This window comes from Condylostylus longicornis, unplaced genomic scaffold (assembly GCF_029603195.1).
Source record: "Condylostylus longicornis isolate FDR11 unplaced genomic scaffold, ASM2960319v2 ptg000110l, whole genome shotgun sequence".
Lineage (NCBI taxonomy): Eukaryota > Metazoa > Arthropoda > Insecta > Diptera > Dolichopodidae > Condylostylus > Condylostylus longicornis.
In genome coordinates this window covers 421,965-445,791 of record NW_026578078.1, presented here as the reverse complement: position 1 = coordinate 445,791, position 23,827 = coordinate 421,965, and the positions used below count along the sequence as shown (strand labels likewise).

The 23,827-nt window shown below is 21.7% G+C and overlaps 1 protein-coding gene across 12 annotated transcripts in view; it reads right to left on the bottom strand.

Moving 5' to 3' along the window:
- The window catches only part of LOC129614490 (neurexin-1), a 298,435-nt gene extending 289,090 nt beyond the window's left edge, over window positions 1–9,345 (bottom strand). For 10 of the 12 annotated variants that reach the window (XM_055529111.1, XM_055529112.1, XM_055529107.1 and 7 more), the window contains exons 1-2: window positions 8,900–9,345; window positions 4,671–6,435 (exon numbers count right to left, since the gene is read on the bottom strand). In XM_055529111.1, the coding sequence (XP_055385086.1) occupies window positions 4,671–5,984 (1,314 nt within the window). In that variant the 5' untranslated portion in view covers window positions 5,985–6,435; window positions 8,900–9,345. The remainder of the gene's footprint in view (window positions 1–4,670; window positions 6,436–8,899) is intronic. The other 2 variants (XM_055529102.1, XM_055529103.1) reach the window with 2 other exon arrangements.
- Window positions 9,346–23,827: the final 14,482 nt, after the last annotated feature.

Genomic DNA, 23,827 nt, shown 5'->3' with positions numbered 1-23,827 from the left:
AAATCATGTAGGAACTTATCATATATAAAATATTTTTTTGGCGTTTTCTTTCAATTACCAGTCTTAAATTACTCATTGACATTTAACTAATCACGTCCAGTAGGTAAATTCAAATTGTCGTCAGACCTACTAATAGTGAGGTATCTTAACCCAACATAAAATGCACCTGGGCGGTTCTAACATTCTAAAACAAGTCAAACTGATTATTACCATTAGTTTTTCTTTATCGTGTTTTTGTGTTCGAATTCCGTGAAGGAGGCAACATATCATTCAATACCCGTAAAATAATTAAATAATAAAAAATTTTATAAAAACCAATATTTTGATAATAAACGCTAAAATGCTAATAGAAGCTAATAGAAAAACCTAATTTAATTTACTTTCCAATAGTTTTTCTATTTTCTATTGTCCGTTTTTATACAATTAATTGCACGTCACTGTGTATGTTTTAATTATTACAATATATTATTGTTTCAATAATTTTATTATGCTTGAAATATGTATATAAAGTTTTAAACCAATTATTTAATAAAAATGAGAAAGATATTTGAATTTAATAACAACAATATAATTTTTATCCTTGGTATTGTTATAAAATGCCATAAAAATCAAAACCAGAAATTTAATATGCATGTATGTATGTTATTATAATTTTATAATTTTAAATTATTTTAAAAAACTCCTGTCCCTGTAGTTACAGTAACAAAATAAAAAACTGAATGTAATTGGATGGAAAATTTTTATTTTAATTCGTCCAACCCTATAGCCCAATAGACCGAAATAATAAAATTACAAATCTAAAATATTTACTTAGATTAATTATTATTTATAACGTAAAAAAACAAAATACAAATCATTTTTATAACAAATTTTAAATAAATTACTGAAAATAATTGGAAATAATCTAGCTATCATATAAATTTTATTTTGAAAAAAAATTTTTTTAAAGTAATCATAATATGTTTAGAATTCAGATTTAACTATGTATGTACGTATATGTATGTATTTAGACATTTCTAGTTTAAACCTGGAAACATAATAGAGCTATTGTTTATTTAATTTTTCAGTAAAATAACAATATTTTTTGCTATTTTAAACTTTTGTGCGAACAAAATTTCCGAAAAAGATTCATATAATTCAATAAAAAACAAATCTCAAATTTTCGGATTTAGAAATGCTAAATTGAACTAAAATTTGGAAAACCAATTAAGTACATAATGTAAATATGTAACTCACGATTTGAAGATTTTTGTGTTAACGCACAAAAAAATGGTGCATAGTTATGTTCAAATGTATGTAAAATTTAATTCCAAAACCACTGTACAATCCATAATAGTCGATATTGCATACCAACAAAAAAAGGACAAAAAATATTTCCTCGCTGCATAGTTCACTGCCTAGGTAACTCTGATGCTTAGCTAAAGTCAAGAAGAAGGTCGTAATGCTCCCAAGAGGAGGAAGGACAAAAAATTAAGTTATATAAAATTGGTATATTTAATTGATTTAATCCGAATTTGATCAAATGGTTAATTGTTTTCCTTGAAATACTTAAATCCATAGTACATAAGTGTATATAACATTCAAAATCGGAAGTGGTTGTTAAACTAAAAAAAAAAATTATAGCATGCTTCTTTTTAAATTGCGTTTTAAAATCTTGTGATTATTGTTTTTTTCAACATCAATTTTTCTCGAAATTGAATCAAACTTACTTAGTTACAGACTTGAATAGTATGGAAAATTTATTGAGAAAATTGTACTATTCTTGATTGTGTGATTTAGTTCGCTTTGTCTTATACCAACAAATATGCACAATTCTTATAGAATCGTAAATTCATACTTGAATACTTACATAAAAATTAGTTATAATTATAATTTTAATATATTTTAATAAAGGAACACAATTACAAAATTGTAAAGACATACATAATTTGAACATTCTATTACTTAGTAGTTTAAGTTTTCCTGTCTATTAAATATTAAATATAGATAACATTAAATGCACTCTTAAAGAGACTAGACTCAAATTTTGTATTGTATACCATTTAAAACACAACAAATTAAGAATTGACCCTTTAATAGATTATAATACATCAAATACGCTAATCCATTAAAAGTGATTAAATTTCATAAAACATTAAATTTTATGGTTGGTAGTAGGTTTTTTTAGTTTTTATTATTTAGAATAAGTTGTTTAATAAATAATTTTTATGGATTGACATGAACAGGATATGAGAATTTTTGAACTTGGCAATCAGTGTCTGCTCAATTCTATATACATGTTATCAAAACTTTTATATGTATGTGTTATTTGTCTTTCCATTAATGACAAAATAATTCTCAAAATATAAATATTTTATCTGCATTGCACAATATGCAATGCAATTATGCATGTCCTTTTTTCTTATTTTTTGCATTTTCTTAAAACAGGTACTTTTGAAATTTTATTTTCCATGAATTTTTATTTATGTATAGTTTATTTTTTATGCCTTTTCACCTGAAACGCATGAACTTTTCGAAAATGAGGTTATTTCAAGTATTTTTATATTCATATTCAATATTTTTATAAACTTTTTTTATACTCTATAGTTATAGAAGCATAAAAACGGTATTTTATATACATAAAAATTCTATTATATTTTTTAGAACACAATTAGGCACGCTTGTTCTAAATTTAGTTTCATCATTTTATATTTTATTTTTTTTGATTTAACTTCTTTATTTTTTAACTTTAGAAGTCATGATAATAAGAAAATTTACATCACGCCTTGATTATGCTCAAAAAAAAAAGCAAAAACAAAAAAGAAAAATTACCACCATGTCATAACCTATTGCAGAATTATTATGATAATTTAAAGAAAATTGTTAAAAAAACAAGAAATAAAAAAAAAAATAAAGCAAAACCGGTGAAATAAAATAAATGCAATTTTTGGTGCATTTTTTTTTTTATGTTGCACTTCATTTTTAAGTATGGAAAAAGTTGTCACATTATGTGACTGTTGAAAAGTATACAGAAAATGGGGTGGATGATAATATGGAAAAAGACAAAAATGGAAAAGAAAAAAAAATTAATATTATGCACATGTAACGAACTTTTACTTTTCAGATATGACAATTTTTGTGTATAACATGCACATACATATATTATGTAAGCGTATATGTGTATGAATATATATACATAAAATTTGTATGTGCACAATGTATGTGCAAATGAATAGTAGTAGGTGGTAATTCCTTTTAAATATAGTTTTTTGTATACGACCATACTATTTATTCCCGTATATGTAAATTATATAATCAAAGAATAAAAACAAGAATATAAGGAAAAAATAAATAAAAAACAAAAGGAAAATTAAGATTTCATTATAACCATCTGAGGTTTTTTTTTCTTGTTTTTTTTTTTTTGTTTCATTTCATTTAAAACCAAACTGATGAAATAGGGTCAAAGCAATTACAAAAGGCTTACAATATAACTGGGTCAATTACTTATAAATTGCTGGTTCCATACATTATAATATATTATATTATATTATATATACATGTATGTATGTATATATAGATACATTATATATTTTTGTATTATGTAAATCTGTATAGTTCACACATCGGACATAATATAGATATATATCCCATATATTAACCTATAGTTAAATCAAATAAATTTTAAATGCAACTTTCATTCTTACACATATTTATTTTGTACATAATATAATTATATGTAGATTAATGTTTTATTATTGTGAAGGATTACAAAGAAAAATTATTTAAGATTGTATACCTGGAATTAGACTTGCATAATAAATATACCATAAGAAAACAGGAAAAAATGTCGTACTTTTAATGAAATTAAGAATTCAAATCTGTTAATTTTTCTATTCTCATGTTCTCTGTATAATTATAATACGAATTTATATGCATAGTTATTGTATACATATAATATAAGACATACATATAAGACATCTTATGAAATCAAATATGTATTTTTCAATTCACTTTTTATACAAATATATTGGGAATTTTCAAAAAATTTATATGTATATGTATTTACCGGGCTTCGGGGCCATATATTGAAAATGATTTGGATAAAAACATAGGTAGAGTATACCGTTTTATTTATGTGATGCCCGAAATGAAAGGACCAAATAACTTTTAAAGTTGTATCGAGCTTCCACAAAAGTTTAAGAAATTTCAACGAGTTTTATCAAACATAAAAGCCCCATAATGTATATGTTTTATGAAATTTCAATACAACAGGTTTAATAGTTTCAAACGTTTGTGCGGGCATGAATATACTTTAAACTTTGAGGATTAAAAGCCTGATCTAAAGAAGACTCTTTAAAATTCTCGTTTTGTTGTTAATGCTGTGGCAATATTTTAACGCAATTTAAAAATTTACATTTATTTACCAAAAAGAGTTCATAAAGAAATAGGTACATAGTTTAGTTTAATTTTGAGCTCTTTGCATGTTTGTGCTACTAGCACAAAATTATTCTAAACATAGATTTTAAAAAACAAAATTTCTGTAGATTCATTTAATTTTTTTTATATAATAATTATTAATGATTATAATATTAATTATACGAAAATAATTATAAAATACAAGAATTAAGCATGGTATGCAAAATATAAAATGCGTTTTTAATAAAAATTAAAATACAATTTAGTAAACTTACTTGAACTTTATGCCAATGACCATCATATAATTCACGTCCAACAGTTATTATTTGGGCACCACCACCTAAATTATAACGTAAACGTAATGCGCCTTCAACTAATTTTAATTCGAAAAAATCAAATGTTCCACCATCATCAGTATATAATACTAAACCATTTGGTTGTTCAGTTTTAAATTCTAATTCCAATGAACCATTTAAACCCGTATACCATTTACGAAATTGGGCAAATGAATTTTGTGAACCGTCCAATTGAAAACCATCACATATTCTAACAGTTATCGATAACATTAAATACATTATAATTATATAATATTTATATAGGAGATTTTTATTCAATTTATTATTTTTATTATTATAATATTGTATGTTATCATCATTTTTCTCATTATTTTTATTATTATTACCATTAATATTATTTGAATTATAATTAATATACTTATTATAATTATTATTTATATTTAATTTATTCATGAAATTATAATAACTATTTTTACATTTATAATAATAATTTTTAATATTGCTATAATTATTTAGGATATAAGATCTAAATGATGGTGAATTAATAAATTTTTTCATCATAATGAAATCATTCATTTTACTAAAACAATTATTACTATTATTATTATAATTATTATTATTGTTATTATTATAATTATTATTATTTATATTAATATTTTCGATAGTTTTATATGAAGCATGCAACATAATACTTTCAGTAGATTTTTTATGTTTAAATTTAGTTTCAATGAAATTTTTATTTAGAATATCATCATTTTCTATTATTTCACTAGTATCATTATTATATTTATTTTTATTATTATTTCTATTTATATTAATATCATTATTGACTTGATTTATTTTATATATTGGTGTTGCTGGTATCGTTGATGTGGTATTTGTTGTTGTTGTTTTAATTATTGTTGCAATCGATGGTGTTTTATTTATAATTAATGGGAGTGATGGTGGCTGTTTTAATTTATATAAATCCATATTATTTAGACAATTCCTATTTTTAAATTGATTAGCATTTTTTCGATCAATTAAAATATTATTTAATTGTTGATTATTATAATTTTTAACATCATCAATCTTATCACGAATATTTTCATTACTATTATTATTTTCATTCTTATTTATTATATTAGATATGCAATTTAAATGATTTTTATTAATCATTTCATTGAAATTTTCTTGAACATTTTCATTTTCAGTAGCAGTAATATCATTTTGGATGTTAATATTATTTTGACTTTTATTTTGAGTATTTTTATTTGTGCTGTCAAAAAAATTTCTTATTGTTTTAGCCGCCATTTTGAATATTACTATGCAGTAAAAATAAAAAAAGGGGACAATTCTTTTTATTTCACTATTTCACTCTATATTTTTCTTTTTTCTTATTTGTTATTTTATCCTTTTTTTGTTTTTCTTTTGAATAAACAATTTTTTTTTTTAAATAAAATACGAGCCCGTTTTTGTTTTTTCTTTTCTTTATAATTAAACAATGTCACAGTATCACTTTTAATAAATATCAATATTTTTTTTAACTTTTCTTTAATATTATTTTGGGTTTTTGAGTATTTTTTCAGGTTAATTAAATTATTTTATTTATTTATTTTGTTATTATTCATGTTATTATTATGTTATTTCAAAAAACTTAAACATTTTCACGGACAAATTATTTCTTCAATGTTTTCCTTTGGATAATGTCAAAACTTAGATTGAAATATAAATTAATATTCCTGTCAAAGTTTTATTCGTATACCTACAAACATAAGAAGAAAAAAAGCTTTATACAATATTATTAGAAAATTATAAGCATATACTCGTATGTATGTGTAGGTCCTTATATTCAGCAAAATATTGTAGCGAATGTCATAAAAACTATGTATTTTGTATTCCATATAAATTTGTACATATTATATGTATAACATATTGTATACACTTAGAAAACGTAATTTTTATATTGTTGAAGTAAGGAATATGCGCATTTTGGAAAAGTCAATTGAATTTTCAATGGAAAGCTTTTTAATGAAAATTATAAAATAAAAAAAAAAATTGAATTTTTCTTTCTTAAACTAAAATTTTTTTTTTGACAATAATAACAATTTTGTAGTTTTTTAGTATAGAGAAACTTTTGTTTTTGTTTTTGAATACTTATGTACTTGAAAAACGTTCTCTCTTAATAACAACAGTTAGGAAAATTTTATTCTCTTTAAATTTATGTATTGTCATTTCTTTTATGTGCATTTTTGTAGTTTTTCATGTTTGATTAAAGAAAAATCTACTATAAATGTCAAAAGTAAAGGGAAATTTTTGTGTAAAAAAAATTTGTGAAAAATGGGAAATTTTTAATATTGCTTAAAGAAAGTATACAAATATATTATGTCTGTATGTATATGAACAAATTTATTGGGACAGTGTTAATGAAAGTAAATAAAAAAAAAAGTATTTTTATTAAACATACACAGAGATTAACGTATAATATAAGTATGTGTGTATATATGAATGTTTATAAAATTTTAATCGAAAATTGTATATTTATGACATGTTTTTCTGTTCGTTTTTCTTTTTTATTTTATTACATACTATTATTTTATTATATTGCATCATTAAAAAAAGAAAAAACGTATAATATAAATGCATTTTTTACAAGGCATTAAAACTTGTACTTATTATGTGTATAAATTGAAATATACGATATTATATCTAAATATATTATTATTGTAAAAATTTCAATTGATTATTAGATTTTAACTTTCTTTTATAGTTATTTCAATTATATATATCGTACATACTTATACATATAATTTTTATTTATTTATTGTTACAATATATATTTTTTTATTCCTTTTTATTCTCTTCTTGAATTATTTACTAGTTAATTGGCAAATAGCATTTGTAGTAAATTTTTATTGAATATTCTAATATAACCAATACCTATACATAAGTATATAACTCATAATTGTAATAATGTTATATATAGCTATGTATTAATAAAATGTAAAAATATATTAAATTGTTATTTATTTTATATGATTTTTATTGTGCACAAGTAACAAAATATCTATAATCATGTATTTATTATGTATAAAATATTCAATAGTTTCAAGGATTTAATAGTCTAACTATATAACTTTATATAGGTAAATAGTGTATAATGTAAAATAAAAATAATAAAGAAAACGAAACGTTGTTGCTGTTTGTTTTTATCTTACATTGTTATTCATTTCATGAATTGTATTAAAGATTTTTTTTTTGCTATATTGTTTTTTTCCTTAATTCAATTTGTTCTTGTTTTTATTTGAATAAATGTGGTATAGTACATTTGAAATTATATTGATCCAAGATTAAATTTAAAATTCAAAAATAATATATACTTAGATAGGTGCTTATAGTAAATGTGGTAAATTATTAAATTAATATTTTAAAGCAAAATTTAATAAGCTAAAAAAAACTAAAAATTAAAAATCATATATTTTTTTTTTGTATAAGTTTTAAAAATATCATGGCAAATAAATACGGGTAAAATCATGTCTGATGAATTATAAAAATTGCCTTTAATTAACTCTTTAAATTGCCTTTTATAAATTAAAAATTAATGGATTATTAAAAATATAAAAAATAAATAATGTGAAAGAATAAAATTACAACTGATTTTTGTTCATTAACAAAAGTAATAAATTAAAAATTTGCATATTGCTGTAACTAAAATTTTGTATATATGTATGTAATATAAATGCACATTCATTTGGAATAATTTTAAAATTTGATTTTATCTACAATTTTTTTTTTTGCTTTTTATTGTTGTTGTTGTAACTGCCTTTGAGACTTGAAAAAAAATTCATTATTAATAATAAACTTTCTGCTTTTATTTTATTAAAAGTTGAAAACTTTTAATTATTTAAAATATGTATATATGAATAAAAAGTTTGTATTTTTAATTATTTTTATTTTAACATTTTTTTTTATAAATAATTTATTTTAGAGCATAAATTTAATATTCATCATGTTGTTATGTATGTGCATAATGTACGAGTATTATAATATTATATATGTATAGTGTATAATGTATTTCATGTAATTTAATATTTATAAAAATGTCTATTATTATATACACATGCATATTTATATACATTTTATTCAGTAATAATTAATCATTGAAATAACAGTATTTCCATTATATTTTTTATTTATTTATAGCTTGTGTTTAATTCTTTTCTTCCTACCGTTATTTATTCCATTTTTCTATATAGCATTATCAATATATTGTGTACGTATATCAGTTGAAATATGCTTATATATAAATATATTATATTAGGTATACGTACATATATGCATCAGCAATTCTTATATATATGTATGTACGTATCCAAAGATATAATTATGTGCGAGTATGAATTTTTCGGATACGTATATAAGTGTGTGTGCGTGTATACAAAAATTCAATTTTTTTTTTTTGGTATTTTTTTCCTACAATTTTTATTTTATTTCTCCGTAGGTATCCTTTTAAAATATGTATGTATGTATAATTTTATTTTATATCCCTTTACTATTTTGTTTTCTGTTTTTTTTTTTTTTTCGTTTATTATTAATTCTTTTGTTTTACATTTTTATGTTATTATTATTATTTTTTTTCATTATTCATTTGTTCTTTTTATATAATATTTTCTGATTCACCAACCGTGATAATAATATTATCCTTTCAAGGATATTTTCATTTATATTATTTTATTTTTCGCTTTTTTCTTTGTTTTTTATTTTTATATATAATTTTTTTTTCAACAAATATTTTTGTTTTCTTCTGTTTTATTAATTTTTGTTTTTTTTTTTATTAATTTTTTTTTTTTTGCAGTAAGGATATAAATGTACCACACACTATTATATTTGAAAAAAAAAATAAAATGTTTTTTTTTTTCCTTTAAAAAAGCTATTAATAATTTATTCAGTTGAATCTGTTTAATATATGAAAATTATAATATTTTTTTTTGAAAAAGAAAAATTATTTTTTCCAAGGCAAAAAATTAAATATTCCAAAACTGTTTGACCAAATATTTCCGACACAATAAGAAGAAAAAATTACCGAAATTTTTATAATTATTAATAAAATATAAAAACTATTGAAAAATTGAAAAATTCAAAAATTTAATACGAACTTTTTTTATTCATAAAATTTTGTTATACACAGACAAACTTTTTTTTAAATAATTAAAAAAAATTCAATGATTATTTGTTGTTGTTATTTGTCTTTTGTTCTTTATTTTTTTTTTATATTTGTTCTTGTTTTTTATTTTGTTTCTCTTATATAGAATTAAGAGTATGTATATTGGTATATATATATAGTCACAATTTTAATATATTGCGTTATTTTAAATTTTTTAACATCCTTACTGCATCCGATGTAAAACTGAACTGCACTAAAATATTTGATTTTAATGCAGGATATTTTATTATACTTTTCTCTAAATTATATAGAGATTTTTTATGAATTTCCCTTTTTTTAAATGTTTTCTTTTTTCATTGAAAGCTTTTGTTACAACAACTGTTAAATAATTTTTGATATTTTTTTTTATAAAAAATAAATTTCTCCTTTTATGTATTTATAAATGTCCTTGTAAAAATTTACAATTTTAAGAAGTAAAAACATTTTTAAAAATATTTTTTTTTTTCATCTAATTTCTCCATTTTTATTATATTAATAAAATATTTTTATTTGTAAGTATATATTAAGTATAAGAAAATTTTTATATTTTTTTGATTCTTTGGGTGTGTAATTGTGTTTGCGTAAATTTACGCGAAAGCTCACAAATTTTTACATATGTATATATGTATCGTTATATACTACAATATAATTGTTATGAATTGTTTAATATAAAAAAGATGTCATTTAATTTTTCGTATTTTTTAAAATTTTTGTTTTTTTTTTCTGTTTTTGTTTTTTTATTTTGATCCTCTGTTAGCACATGAACATAAATGAATTTTTTTTTTATTGGTAATGTAGTATAAAACATGAAAAAATTTCTTTTTAAACTTTTCAATAGTAAAAGCACAATTAATATCGTCAGAACTTATACTATATAGGTACGTATGTACGAGTACTTCGCATAATAAATAATTTTTCAATAGAAAAATACTTAATAATATATTCATAATTAAAGTGTTACCGTTATCGTGAAATATTGTATCTTTGCCTATTACTATATGTTATATAATAAGCATATTATTTTAATTCTATTTTTATTGCTTTTAAATTCCTATAATGAGAAAATTTCACTTCATAGATTTTGGGATATCTCATAATAATTGGATATTCTGCATTAATTCTAAAATGATGCAATTACAGTCGAATATAATTATGTACACCAAAAGTTACAAAATAAAATTTTGCAAAATAAAAAAACTTGTTAAAACAAGTATCATTCATAATCCCTCTCCCCCTACCCCCTTATTGATATCAATGTAAAATGTAAAAATGGTAATCTCAAGAATCAAAATCATTAATTTTTGACCATATTAATAAGTCATTATCCCAAATAAATTCACCGCAGTTTTTACATGTCGTAATTGTGTGCAAGTTACATGCAATTTAAATAAATTCACCTAATATTTATCTAAAAGCCAAATAGAGTTCAGCATGCACAGATATTTTGAATCACTTTGTTCTTTATTTATTTACTTTTTTATTCTTAATTCTTTTTTTTGAAAAATTGGAAAAATTATTTTTTTTTTCTGAATTTTCTTAATGTTAAAGTTGCTGAATTTTCAGATTTTCTTTTTATTATTTTTTATTTTTCTTTTTATACTTCTTGTTTATTTTTCTAATGTTTATTATGGTTAAAAATATGCCTACAAATAGTGAATGATAATCGTAAAATTATATTATGATATACTATATTATTATTATGTTTACTTTGTCACACATAGGAATATAGAAAATAAGGAAAAAAATATTTTTTTTTTGTTAAAACATACAAGCATAATTGTACTCGAATATATTTATGTATATTTTTTCAGAATAAGTCACGCAATGCAATATGATTGTATTGTATTTTAATAATATAGCGATTTTATAATAGCGATTCTATGATTTTAATTATATTACAAATACTACTGTGTACATACACATGGAAAAGCTTTTTTTAGTACGCATGTACATTATCGATCCACAGTTGTTGAAAATTCTTTTTTTCCTTTTTGTTATATTTTTATCATTCTTTCTTTAAAAATGGAAAAAAAAAAAAGAACAACAAAAAAAAAACAAAATGAAATTGGGTTTTACACGTGTATTAAATATTCGCAAAAAGGAGAAAATAATTTAAAAAAATTCTTCTCTTTAAAGCTTATTAAAAATATCCTTTTACTCTACACATAAACAAAAATTAATCTACTGCATGAAATAAGAGAAAAAATCCGAAAAATTTCACAAAAAAACTTTGCACAGCAAAAAGAAGAAAATATTTTTGTTTTTTCTCTTTTAGTTTATGTAAAGGGGAAATAGAATATGAACACATGGGTATACATAGTAGTTCTTTTTTTTTACCTTGAGGAGAGCTTATAAAAGCAAAAACAAAAAATTAAAATAAAGGCAAATAATTGCGCGACCTCGTCAGAAAATATAAAAAGGATATTTTTTTTTTATTTTATTTTCATCTATAATATAATTTTCCAAAAACAACAAAAGAAATGAAAAATGTATATATTTTAGATATATGAGTATAAATACAAAATGTACATATGTACATATAATGTGTATGCATTTAAATCCTTGCAATGGTAATGGAGTTGCCGTAACTTCGCGTGTTCAATTTAGTTGCGGTTAAAAATACAATATATAATATGTATATGTATATACATATAAATTGGTATATGAATAAATGATGTATGTGTGTATCTATGAGTATAAATTATAATTACAAATTTACATATACATTATGTATAGAAGTATAAGGAAAATTTTTGTGAATGACGTAAACTCTTTGAGAAAAGTATAATTATAAAATTTTATGAAATCATATACAATATACATAAATATAGCCTATACTCATATGTATGTACATAAATATATATAATGTATTATTATAATTTTATTGGTTGTATAGATAAAAATGTACATATGTATATGTATAATATATAATATATATATGTATATATAACATTATATATGCATGCTCGAATATATTATATATTTTTTAAGAGAATGTACTGATTTCGTTTTTGTGTTGCATATAGACGAATCGTATAAATAGCTATAGGATCTATAAGATTATGTATATAATATGCAAATATATTATTTTGAAAAACTAAAAATAATTAATAAAATATAATATGTACTTGCTATATTTATTTAAATATAATGCAAATTAATCAGGTATAACTGTATATTGCAAATTGGGCAGATATAAATGTATATACATATAATATACATTTTAATGAATATATTTTTACGTATACCTATTTGGATTTTGTATAACTTTAATGTATATTGATGGAAAGATTTTTTTTATTTTTGTGCGAAAATTTTATATAAAAAAAAAAGTAAAAAATGAAAAATATAATTAAAAAATAAAATAAAATAATTTTTGGAAGAAAATAAGTATTGAAAGCTCTCCAACACAAAATTTGTGCAATTTTAAATTTATATATGAATATATACACAATATATATTATTATGTATACAAATATACATATATTTTTACAATATAATACATATATATATACAATATAATACAATACATATATATATACAATATAATATGATTTTGAAGGATATTCAATTTCTTTCTCTCTCTGATGAATACATTATACTATAAATAAAGACCTTTATATGATCACTTAATACATCTTACAATATTTTAATTAAATTTAAAATTTTCTTATGAAGTTGTGCATGTCTAAATATATAGTTAACGCTTCTTATTTAAAAATTAAATTAGATGTTAAATTTTCTTAAATAAAATCAATTAACACTACACTCGTTCAATAGTAACTCAATTATTTTGTAAGAAAATATTATTACTTTATAAAACAGAAAAAAAATTTAAATTTCATTTGCTGTTTCTTTTTAAATATTTTTAAAACAACGTCGTAAACAGTTGTACAAGCGTCAGTTTTTAAACTGAAGAATGTCGATTTTAAATGCCGGTCGGATTCTTAAAAATATATCAATTTGAAATTTGCAATATTCAATAATACAGAGCGTATAAAAATAAAAATATATAAAAATATAAAATATTGCATCAGCTGAAAATATTAGGTGGTATTCAAACTTACAGTTTAATATAAATTGCAGGAAAAAATTATGGCCTCGCAGGAAAAAATTTTTCTGATTTGCATTTCTAAACCAGATTACAGCTAGCAACGCAGCCTTCTATGTTGGTAACTTAGAGTCCGAGCTTTTCTGATTAAAACTAATGTGAAGTCCAAGCGGAACAGAAACAGAACAGAAAAATACATAAGAAATACTTCGTGATTATTGTGCTGATACTAAAAATTTGTATGTAAAATAAAATTTTAAAATCTTAATCACTTTTTACTCCAATAACATATTGATTTTATTACTATAAGTGTGATAATATAATATAAGTATGTTATTACACTCTAAAACATTCTAAAAACTGTGGGAATTTAAAAGTACGAGTAGTTTACATATTTCTTAATACATTTGTATGTATTGGCAATTTTTTTTGCATAAATTTACAAAAGAAATTATTTATTTTATTTTCAATTAATTTAAGATCATTTTAAGTGAAATTAAATTATATATCATATACATATATGTACATTTGTATTTTCTTATAATTTTTGTATTTTCTATACAGAGTTTAATATATATAAAGTAAACGTTTTACATTATATACAATATAGTCAAATATTGTTTAATATACAGATATTTAAGTGCTGTATAAAATTAGCCTTGAAATTAAATTTACTCAAAGTATGATGACAAACATATAGATCTACATACATATATTGTATATACATAGATGTAATGTAGATGTGCACAAATTGTGAACACGTAAAAATATATAAGACCATTTATAAGTATATACAAAAATGTGTATACATGTAGCATATACGCATACTATATAATTATATAAATACATATTTGTACATACACAACACTTCAAGGTTGTTAAGTTAAAGTTCTAATTTTTACATTTTGAAATGATTGTACACGTAACAATGCTCGCACAATATACAAGTAATATAATAAAATAGTTATATATATATGTATGTAACTATATATATTGTATATTGTACTTTACTTATATGATTAATAATAGATAAGTATGTGTAATTTTTAAAAGGAAAATTTCAAACTTTTAAATTAATTAGTAGTGAGAAAAAAAGGCGCGTTATAGTTTTTTGTATAAGGGTAAACGTTTATTATTAAAAAAAAAAAAACATACAAATAATTTTCACACACTGTAAATATCCATATATGTATATTATACATGGATGTTATTTATATTTACGTCGTTACTTGTAATTATACATAATGTATATATGAACATGATAGGAGTAGTGCTATTTCAATTGTTTAGGAAGCATATTAAATATATAACGAATATATACATATAAACATAAGATATTTCAAATACTAAACACATATATTATATATAATAAAAACAGTAAAATTTACAAGAAACTCAACACGTACACATTGTTATGCTTATTATTATATTTACTTCAATTTCTTTGAACTTGAATTATTGAATTTTCCTTATAAAAAGAAAAGCCAAATAATAAAGTACAAAATTCAATAATAAATAAAATTTTTCAAAATTGTAATTATAAGGTTATTTTGTATTAAATAATTTAATTAGGAATCCTTCTGTTTTGATGCTTTATTTATTCTTTATTTATGGTAAAAATCAGTTTTAATAAATTATGATAGAGCTAAATGACTAAATTATGATAAAACTATTGGTTGATTAATTTGCAACACTTCCTTAGTATAATAAATTTACACACGTACCAAAAGAATTTACATTGTCAACTCCACCTGCTTTCATTTTTAATTAAATTTATTAATAAAAAAACTATTTTTATATCAATAAACTAGAGTGAGTTATAAAGGAAGGTATATAAAACGTCACCATGTTCTTTAGTTTTAACTAATTAACATTTGGAGGTATTAATTATAGATATATATGTAAAGTAGGCAAACATAAAAATTGTCGTATATTTTAGAGCTGAACGAAAATATTGACATTTATCAATATTTTATCATGCAAGCTTTGAAAATGATTGATTCTAACCTCTTCATCTGCTAGCATTTTAATTATAATATACATTTAGTATCTTGGTATCAATTAAAGTTTTACCAAATACAATTTATATCAAAAGCTTAGTATTATTTTATTAAATATGGAATTCAATTACAGATATGGCTATATAGATAAAATTCTATTTTTCAAATACTTGTATTTTGCTTATTAATGAATCAATAATTTTTTTCTTGAATTTTCAAAGTCATTGCCCAAAAGACATGACTAGCTTTACATATAAAAATAAATACTTTGTCGTCATTGAAAAATTATAACACGCAGTCTATCGTACTTTTATTTTATTGCCATAAACTATTTTCACCTTCAAAATTCATAAAATATTTTGTAAATGAGTTTACATATTATTTGATATAATTTATTTTGTTACATTATGTATGTGTACAATATAAATATCATAGTGTAATATGATTTTTAGTGTATATAATTATATTTATAATAATATTTATAATAATTTTTAGTGTATATATTAATGCATATGTTGATTTCATCTAAATAGCCAGAACGATAAAGCAAACAATAATGTAAAACACACACAAAAGAAAAATATTACAAGCAAATTGAGAACGATTTCAGTACAATCTTAATCCAAGGTTATCAAATCAATAACATAAATAAATAGACCGTTAGTAGGATTATATTGTGTACTGTTGTTCTATTATACTTGTAAAACAATGAAACATAAAAAATAAAAATTTCAGAGAATCGTTTTCGAATTTTAATAAATTATAACCATAATAGTAACTACGCGAGTATTGTAATAAATTGAGGGCTACGTATCCTTTCAAAGTAATTTATTTAAAATACGTATAACATTAAAATTTTACAAATTTTTATGTTCTTTACATTATTCTCTTATTTTATTTTGGAAGAGAACAAAAATGAAAATGGCTTTAAAACAGCAACAAAACTCAATCGTTATACAATATTAGTATAAAGGTTATCAACTTTAACATTTTGAAATATTAAGTAGCTAAATAAAATTTAGTACAAGTAACAATATTAACTTAAAAATTAAATTCAAATTTTCGTTTTCTAATAAAATGCAGAAGGATAACTGAAAATATTCATATAATATGATATTGAGTTTATGTGTGCTTCAATTGTTTTTCATAGCTCCCTCTTTTGTTCAATTATTTAGTTTATTCAATTACATATGCGTTGGAAGTAGCCAGAAAGAATTATAAGCTGAGAATCAAAAGTTGTATTCAAAGTAATTCCTTTACAAAATTTTGTATTTCAACAAAATATTAAATTCAATATTTAAATAAATATTTTTTTTTAACCAAAAATCTTTAAGCAAATTGAAAAGTAAAAATATTGTAAGCATTTTGTAATTTAATTTTTCAATAATAATTAATAATGAACAGAAAATTTCAAATAAATGGTAAAATTTACTTAGGTAATTTAAAATTGCATTTTTTGTTAAATTTTTTATAAACTTCATAAGTATTTTATTTTTAATCTTATCTATTATACAAAATATATATATAGTATATTAGAATGACGTATATAGATTACAGATGTCGTGATATTATGCAACAAGAATAAGGATAATACAAGTAATATGATTTAGAAAAGTTGAGAGAATTCAAATTTTATTAGAAATTTTATAAACATTTATGTGAATATGCTTGTATATGTAGCGCAGCGCAATCATTTCGTGACATTGTCTTGATGAGGTCCTGGCATTAATATATTAAACTTTTCAATTATATTATTTTATTTATTTTATTCATTTTTGTTATATTATATTATATTAACTTACATATTTTATACATATGCATACATACATATAATATAACCGTGTGGGTATGTACACAAGCTGAGTTTCACTGCGGCTGTTCCACTCAATAATAACCAACAAATTATTTTAAGTTGAAGAATTTAAATTTTGTGGAAAGATTTTTTGCTTTTTTTTTTTTTGTGAATAATTGCTTTTATTTTCTTTTTGCTTATTTTTCTCTTTCATTTTTTTTAACTTAAGCACGCAAATTCTCATATAAAACTCACTCCTTCTTCTGTTTTTCTACAATTAAATAGTTGAATTTTAGAGTATTCAAATTTAATTCAAGTGGAAAATTTCAACACGAAAATTTCTTTAGATTTTAGAATTTATTTTATAAATTTGAAACTTTTTATGCTTTAATATAATATTCTATGCCGTTTAATTATTAGTAATAAAATGTGAATAATTTTGAATAATTTCGTAAATTATATAAACTAGTTCTAATTAGAAAGTCTAATCAATTAAATTAGATTTTCTGAACAAAGTTTTCAGACCAGAAAATTATTTCATTGTAATAATTTAAATTTAGAGCTTATATCGAAATAAAATTTTAGGTTTAACTTACACAGCATTTATTTCCAAAGATCCACTAAAGTACTTACGATATTTGTTTGTATTTATTTTTGTAACAATAATAATTTCATTCCGAGCGTTTCTGCTTCCATCACATTCTACTTTTAGTTTGAATCGGAAAGAATTTTGGAAAAAAATTTTTAAAAACTTGAAACCAAGGAGTAGGGACAATTTTCGCTCCAGTGAAATTATGTTTCCAAGCTTTCAATTTTAAGCAATACAAAAGTTTAAACAGACGGTCCAAGCAGAGTAAAATTAATAATCAGGGTATTTTGCAAATGTTCTAAAAATTAGAATAAAAAGAATTAGTTTTAAAAATTTTATTTTAAACAAATAAAAATTTAAGTTCTTTGCAATAAAACAAAAATCATTGCGCTTTTTTTTTACAAAAACAAAAGCGGCCACTATTAATATTTTAAAAATTTGAAATACAAAAAAAAAAACTTTTTTTTTTTTGAATTCCTTTTGTTCCCGTACAAAAGCAATTCATGCGTTCACTTGGTATATCAAGAATATTCCAATTTCAATGTAATATTTTGCAGAACAATCAATACAGAAATTCTATTTAACTTTTCAAAAGAAGAAGGTTTACCAGTAGATTCAAAATGTTTAATTTAAAATTTTTGTTGAAAGCAATCGAATATGTGACCTTTCGCAATATTGCCGCTTTGAGTTTTCAACAGGATATTATATTTCGAAAAAATTTCTTTATTAATTATTTCAATTTCAAATTTTAATACTCGTACTCGTAGTGGTGTAAGAAGTTTTTAACATTTTTGAAATTATTTCCTATCCCTTTATATCTTTAAATCACTTCATCAGTAAATTTCAAATTAAATATTATTAAATAACTTTACTAATTTAAAAATCTCATATTAAATTGAACTACGTAAAATAAATATACTTTTTATTGGTACTATGTCAAATTTACTAGTTACACTACGTTTTAAAAAAAACATTATGAGAATTAATGCACATGCCTTATGAAATTTTTACATTCTTTATTTTTATACCCATATCCATTTGCTTTAATTCACTTAATTATTAATTTATTATTGTAATTTGAATTGTAAAAATCGAAATTTCATTTTAATTTCAACAGTATAAATGTAGTACTTACATGTACTACATATACTACTGTACTGTATATTTTATTCAACTATATAGGAAGGTACTCTTGTTGAAAATATTGCATGATTTAAAAATATTTCGTTTAATAATTTTTAATAAAATTGTTGTCTAAGGCCATGGTATAATGTGTGAATATGGGTAAGTGGATATAAAAATATTAAAGTGCCATTCTTTTGAATAATTTATCAAAAGTAATTTTTTATGAATTTATTTTCTAATAAAATTTTGATTCAAATCGTTTAATATAATTAAATTTGCTATATACTCGTAAATTAAAGAAAAATTTTATTTCGTGCGTTTAATGCTATAATCGCACAATGTTATAAAATAACCACCACAAATGCATGACTTTAACATGACATTCACTATTTGACATGCCGTAAGCAGTTTTAAATAAATATTTGACATTTACTTCATTTACCTCTATTATTAAACGAATAAAATACATATTTAATATTAAAAAAATAAAATGATTGTATGTTTAAGCATATTTTCTTTAATATTCAATCAATTATTAAATTATTATCTTCAAAAGCATGTACTTAAGCTTCTGAGTTTTGATTAAATTCAGAGAATAAAAATGCATCAAATTACAATATAAAAACTTTTTTCTTTAAATCGTTCCTTAACGTCCTTTTTTTAAATACTAAAAGCCTTTGTCCTTAAACACAAAAAAGGTAAAATAAATAGAATTTTTTAGAAATAATCGTGAGTTCAATATAGTTCATGGGTGTCTGTATCGTCCATTTTTAAATTTTCTAAAATGATGATCATTGGATGTAAAGAAAAAATTAATGTTCTGGAAAATAAACTAACAGAAATATAAACCTGTATACATGTGTATTAGCAGGGTGGTCTATAGTTCCATTTATTTCATAATATTATGTACAATTTTTTCGTATATACATATTATATACCTATATATGTATGTAAACATTTATACATATAATATAGATATATATGTACATATATACCTATCAAGCTATATTTAAGCTGTCCTCAAGCTATTTTTCTCGTTAAAATCCTATGTTCTTCAAAATTTATTATCAATACTTGATCAAATCAAATTAATCAATTTATTATCAAATTATTTCAAATGGATAGTATCTTTTAATCTCAGCTAAATCTTTAATATATTTTTTTATGACTTATAAGCAATGATGTTAATTAAGCGAAATGTGGTTCCTTAAAGAATATTTTACTCGGAATCTATTAACTTAAAGCAAAAATTTTCTTTCTCGTTGAAATTAAAATGCAAAATATGCATTTTAATTTTTCTTAATGCAACTACAAATAAGATAACTATAAAAGTGTACTAAAATATATAGTATGAGATTTCAATTGCATGCAAAATAATAGCAAGCGGAAGTGTTTGAAGCAAACATTTTTTTATATAGTAACTTTTCCTGGGGTATTTTGCACAGCTGTGAAAAATGATCAGTGATGTAACTCTATGGAAATGGACAAGTGATCAATGCATTTCACAACGTAAACTCTTTACTCTTAAATATTTACTCTTACTCTTAAATCGTAATTATATCAAAATTTTATCAACAATGTATCTATATTTAAAGCATTATAGATAAGTGCCTCATGATCAAAATAGAAAACCTTTGCCAAATTTAATACTCTATGGAAAATATGAAAATGCAATAAAATTTATTAAGATACCATAATAATTTGATTCTAAATAATAATATAAAATGTGCCTATTTTTTTTTAAGTAATTCTATAAAATTTCCCAACATTAGATTAAAATATAATTTATATATATTCTACAGTAAAATATACGATATGCATTTTGTACAGTATTATAAAAAATAAAAATTTTATTAAAATGCAAAGTAGATATAATATGTAGTATGTTTGTGGTATTTATCATTTAAATTTACCATATTATAGTACTTCAAAAACAAAAACAAAAAAAGGACACTAGAATGCGGTCAATAATAATAATAATTCTTCAAGGATATAATGAGCTTTTAAAAATTCATTATATTCAGAATATTTTAAATAGATAGAGAAAAAAAAGGCAAAAATTAAATATAAAATTATATTTAATAAACCTATCCTGAGATTAACGGTACCGAACAACATATTATTACATTTGAATCTCAAAAATGCTATTCAACAATATTTTATTCAACAAAATTTAATAAAAACAACAAATAGCTTATAGCAAAAAAATTATTTTATTCATAAAATTTTTTCATTTTCAAACTTGTGTAGGCGTCATTTATTGCTTTAAAATCGTTACTCTTTAGCATAAATTAAAAAAAATAAATGAAAAACATATTCCAAGCGGGAAAATTCTATTTCACTCGGCATGTTTTTTAGCACTTTTCCAAAAATTTTTTGAAAAAAAGTGCTTATTAGTTTCACTCTGTCCGTCCGACCGTCCGTCCGTCCGTCCGTCCGTCCGTCCGTCTGTCCGTGTGTCTGTTTACAAAACTTTTACACCCTTGAAGATAGAAAGCTGAAATTTTGTACGTACATAGATCTTTATTAGAAACTTATTTCCGTAGAACAAAATTTTCACCTATCTCCCCCCCTCTAGAAGTTATAACCCCTCAAAACCCTAAAAATGGCCTTTTTTAACTATTTGTTGCAATGAAACCATAAGCATTTTTGAAATTTTGCAAACGCAGAAAGGCAGCGGCTTACTTCTCCTAGCGCGGTATACTATGGTTAAACTTTAGAAAAACAAAATGGCCGTTCAAATTTACCGTTATCTAAAGTCTTTTTTTTCCAAATTTTTGATGTCGTTTTTCTTCTAGACCCCAGCCTGTAGAAGCTTGAAATTTTAGGGGCTTTTAGACATTAATAAATAGTTCATTTCATTAGAAAAAAATTTTTTTCCATCTCCATCCCCTCACAAGTTATCGCCTCTTGAAATTTGTAAAATTTGAATTTTTGACACCTTATATTTCCGAAACCGCAAGCTTTTTCAAATTTCTATAAACATAAAAAGCTAGCGGTAAATTCCGTGACATTAAAAAATATAATTATTTTTCATAACTCACACAATTAACGTTTAAAATCGAGCATTATTTTAACCCCTTTTTATATTAATTTTTGCTTTATTTCAAAGACTGCATACTCGTATATGCGTCATCCTAAATATATGCAATCCTAGCAATAGTTTTGTATATGAATGAAAATAATTTTAATAGTGTGATAGGTATACATAGACTGTATTTAAAAGCAGAATTTTTACTTGTTGAAGGGAAAAGTGCTATAATACAAACCATTGGTTTGACCCAACTTTATTAATGTCATAAACCCGATTACGAGTACATTGAAGTTGTAATAATTTTTTAATTTTTATGGGTATCATTGACCTCTGATATTATACACAAATACACTAAAATTTTTCTTTAAATTGTTAAACACCTAAAAAACAGAACAAATGTAGATATGTACCTAATATGAAAATTTTTTTTACATAAAATGTAAAAAATTATTTTTAAATAAAAATAATTTTAAAGAATGAAAATATAAAATAAATTTTAGTGTTAACAAAATATTATGGAAAACCTACATCAAATTATAAATAAAAGATATGAAATTTATGAAAATGGAGGTTAACCGTAGGTGCTAAAAAAATGGTAATTGTTTATGTTTTGTTTTAAGGATTCAAATATTTTATTAAAATTTTTATTTGTTATATTATTCAAATAAGCTTTCGTATTGTTTGGAAAAATTTAAATTATTATATGAAAGTGGGAATACACAATGAATTTTTCAATTGAAATATTGAATAAGATTTTGAAGCATTGTTGAAGCATTGTAATATTCTTTTGAAATGAAACCAAGTTCTTTATAAAGAAGCATTCACTAATTCAGTAAATTAAGTTCGCTTGAATTTGTGTCTTCCCGAAAATTTTATCATCTTTTTCTACATGGAATTTTAAATAACATTTGTTTCAAGGAATTTGTTTGAAATTCTTTGAAATTAATTAAATTAAATAATTAACCAAAAGAATTTGCGCCTATTCTCAATTTATTTCAATTCTCATTCAATACCTAAAAAATTATTTTCTCAATTTTTAATTTCTACAAAAAAAAATTATTTTCACATACTTATGTAATTATGTTTTAGCATTTTTCATTAAATTAAATTTAAAAAAAAAAAAATTTTTCTTATAGAATATCACGTATAGTCCAGCATTTTCTTTAAAATACAGGATATTTGCTTGAAATTAAAAAAGTTCAAAGTCCTTAATTCAAAATAAAAATTGGCTTATAGCCACACCAAAATTTTATTTTGGTGTAAATTTTAATGAATTTTAAGTATATTAATAAATTTGAAATTCTTTCTAGCAATTACTGAAAACATTATAAATGGAACAAAACGGTATAAGAATTAAAATTTT